Source organism: Leptonychotes weddellii, unplaced genomic scaffold (assembly GCF_054177405.1).
Source record: "Leptonychotes weddellii isolate Sample4059 unplaced genomic scaffold, ASM5417740v2 HiC_scaffold_25533, whole genome shotgun sequence".
Lineage (NCBI taxonomy): Eukaryota > Metazoa > Chordata > Mammalia > Carnivora > Phocidae > Leptonychotes > Leptonychotes weddellii.
Window position 1 is genome coordinate 1 of NW_027847023.1, and position 2,100 is coordinate 2,100.

Below are 2,100 nucleotides of genomic sequence, written 5' to 3' on the forward strand. Positions count from 1 at the left end.
GCGGAGCCCTGTGAAACTCAGCTGTGGGATGAAGGAAGGGGTTGGGTAGGAAGGGGACTGATGATCTAGGCTTGGTCCCGTGACAGCGGGCTGATGAACAAGGTGGAGTTTGGTAAAGAGAGAGCCTGCAAGGGGGAGGAACTGAGGAGGGCAGTTAAGTACCTGTGCTGGAGGCGGGGCCTGAGGTTGGCAGGTGCGAAGGGACGTACCTCCACGAGGGGGGCGGAGCCTCGCGGACGAGGTTTGAAGCCGGGCGTGAGAACTCCACTCCCGGGTAGGACTGGGGTCGAACCATGGCGAGCGGATTCGGCTTGACACCGGTTCGGGCGGGCTCTCACGGGCCCCGTGCTCGTTCTCGTCCCCAGGGAGATGGTGCTTATCGTGCACGGCTTCCCTTCCGCCGTGGCTGCCCTTAGGGTAAGAAAGGAGACGGGGGGGGGGGCGGTGGGAGGACGGGCTGGGGCTTGGGGCCTAACCGGGCGGCCCTGAAGCCCCTACTCCCCGCCCGCAGTTCGAGTGGGCCTGGCAGCACCCGCACGCCTCGCGCCGCCTGGCGCACGTAGGCCCGCGCCTGCGCAGCGAGGCCGCCTTCGCTTTCCACCTGCGCGTGCTGGCGCACATGCTGCGCGCGCCGCCCTGGGCGCGCCTCCCGCTCACCGTGCGCTGGCTGCGCGCCGACTTCCGACGTGAGCTGTGCCCGCCGCCGCCGCCGCACATGCCGCTGGCCTTCGGGCCTCCGCCGTCCCGTGCCTCGGCCCCGAGGCGCCGAGCCGACCCCTTAGCTGACCCGGAGTCCGAGCCCGACCAAGACGCCGAGGCCTGCTGCGCCCTGTGCGCGCGCTCCTTCCAGGTGAGCCGCCCTACCTCGTCTCCAGGTCGCTGCGAGCCCAGGGTTCCAACGACTTGGGATCCAGCTGTTTATTGAAGGATCGGGCGGCCCACTGACACCCTTTGCCCTCTGGAACAGTGTCTGGTCACTAGAAGTTCTGAGTGTTAGCTACATCATTCCTCCTGGTTTTCTCTCTTACCTGCCTGCCACTTCTGACAGGATGAAGAGGGCCCCCTGTGCTGCCCCCACCCTGGCTGCCACCTAAGAGCCCACGTGATCTGCCTAGCAGAGGAGTTCCTGCAAGAGGAGCCAGGGCAACTTCTGCCCCTAGAGGGCCAGTGCCCGGGGTGAGTCCAACACCCCCGCCCCAGCGTGGTCGAGCTCTGGGAGGATGGTGCCGGTTGTCCAAGTCCAGGCCCCAGGGCAGCTGAGTCCTTATCTTGGCACCCAGGGCCTAGCCTGCAGGAGGCTTGTGATCCTGACTCTGTCTCCTACCAACTGCACCCCTTGGTAGCTGTAAGAACTCACTGCTGTGGGGAGACCTGATCTGGCTGTGCCGGGTGGGAGCCGAGGAGGAAGAGGAAGACTTGGAATTAGAAGAGGTGAGACGTGGCTTTGGCCCCAGCCTCCCTACCCCACCCCATACCCGAGGCTGCCTTTGACCAGTCCTCTTGTCTCCACAGGAACACTGGACAGACATGCTGGAGACCTGATCCTCAGCGCCCCCAACCCTCTGCCTCCCCTGTGGGTCTGGGCACTTTTTATTTGAGTACAATAAAGAGTCTGAGTTAAGGGAACTTTCTGGTGTTTGCTGGGGCGGGGGTGGGGGGGTGGGGGGCAGCGCTGGAGCTAGGAGACAGAGGCCCTGCCAGTCACTGGGGCCTGAGGAGAAGAGCAGACTGGGAAGGGACCGCTCACTCACCTGGACCAGGCTCTCCTCTTCCTGGAGGCCCATGTGCCTCAGCTTTCCCCTGTATGCTTCTGACGTCACACAATTCTTTTTTTTTTTTTATTCTTATGTTAATCCCCATACATTACATCATTAGTTCTAGATGAAGTGTTCCATGATTCCTTGTTTGTGCATAACACCCAGTGCTCCATGCAGAACGTGCCCTCCTCAATACCCACCACCAGGCCAACCCATCCTCCCACCCCCCTCCCCTCTAGAACCCTCAGTTTGTTTTTCAGAGTCCATCGTCTCTCATGGTTCGTCCACCCCTCCGATTTCCCCCGCTTCATTCTTCCCCTCCCGCTACCTTCTTCTTCTTTTT

The 2,100-nt window shown here is 62.3% G+C and overlaps 1 protein-coding gene across 2 annotated transcripts; it reads left to right on the forward strand.

Annotated features, from left to right (window-relative positions):
* Positions 1-274: 274 nt before the first annotated feature.
* Positions 275-1,626, forward strand: LOC102733756 (structure-specific endonuclease subunit SLX1A). 2 transcript variants are annotated; one of them, XR_014142096.1, is made up of 5 exons: positions 275-417; positions 512-850; positions 1,049-1,176; positions 1,281-1,431; positions 1,513-1,626. XR_014142096.1 is itself a non-coding variant. In XM_081810429.1 (5 exons), exons 1-5 carry the CDS (start codon positions 370-372, stop codon positions 1,540-1,542), a joined length of 633 nt encoding a protein of 210 aa, XP_081666555.1. In that variant the 5' UTR covers positions 275-369; the 3' UTR covers positions 1,543-1,626. The 2 variants fall into 2 exon arrangements, 1 of the variants encoding a protein (XP_081666555.1); XM_081810429.1 differs by having other exon boundaries at positions 1,344-1,431.
* Positions 1,627-2,100: the final 474 nt, after the last annotated feature.

Excerpts from the sequence above, each read along its gene's own strand:
- LOC102733756 (XM_081810429.1), top strand. The coding sequence starts at position 370 with ATGGTGCTTATCGTGCACGGCTTCCCTTCCGCCGTGGCTGCCCTTAGG. Across the intron at positions 851-1,048 it reads TGTGCGCGCGCTCCTTCCAG|GATGAAGAGGGCCCCCTGTG; the intron begins GTGAGCCGCCCT and ends CACTTCTGACAG. Across the intron at positions 1,177-1,343 it reads CTAGAGGGCCAGTGCCCGGG|CTGTAAGAACTCACTGCTGT; the intron begins GTGAGTCCAACA and ends ACCCCTTGGTAG.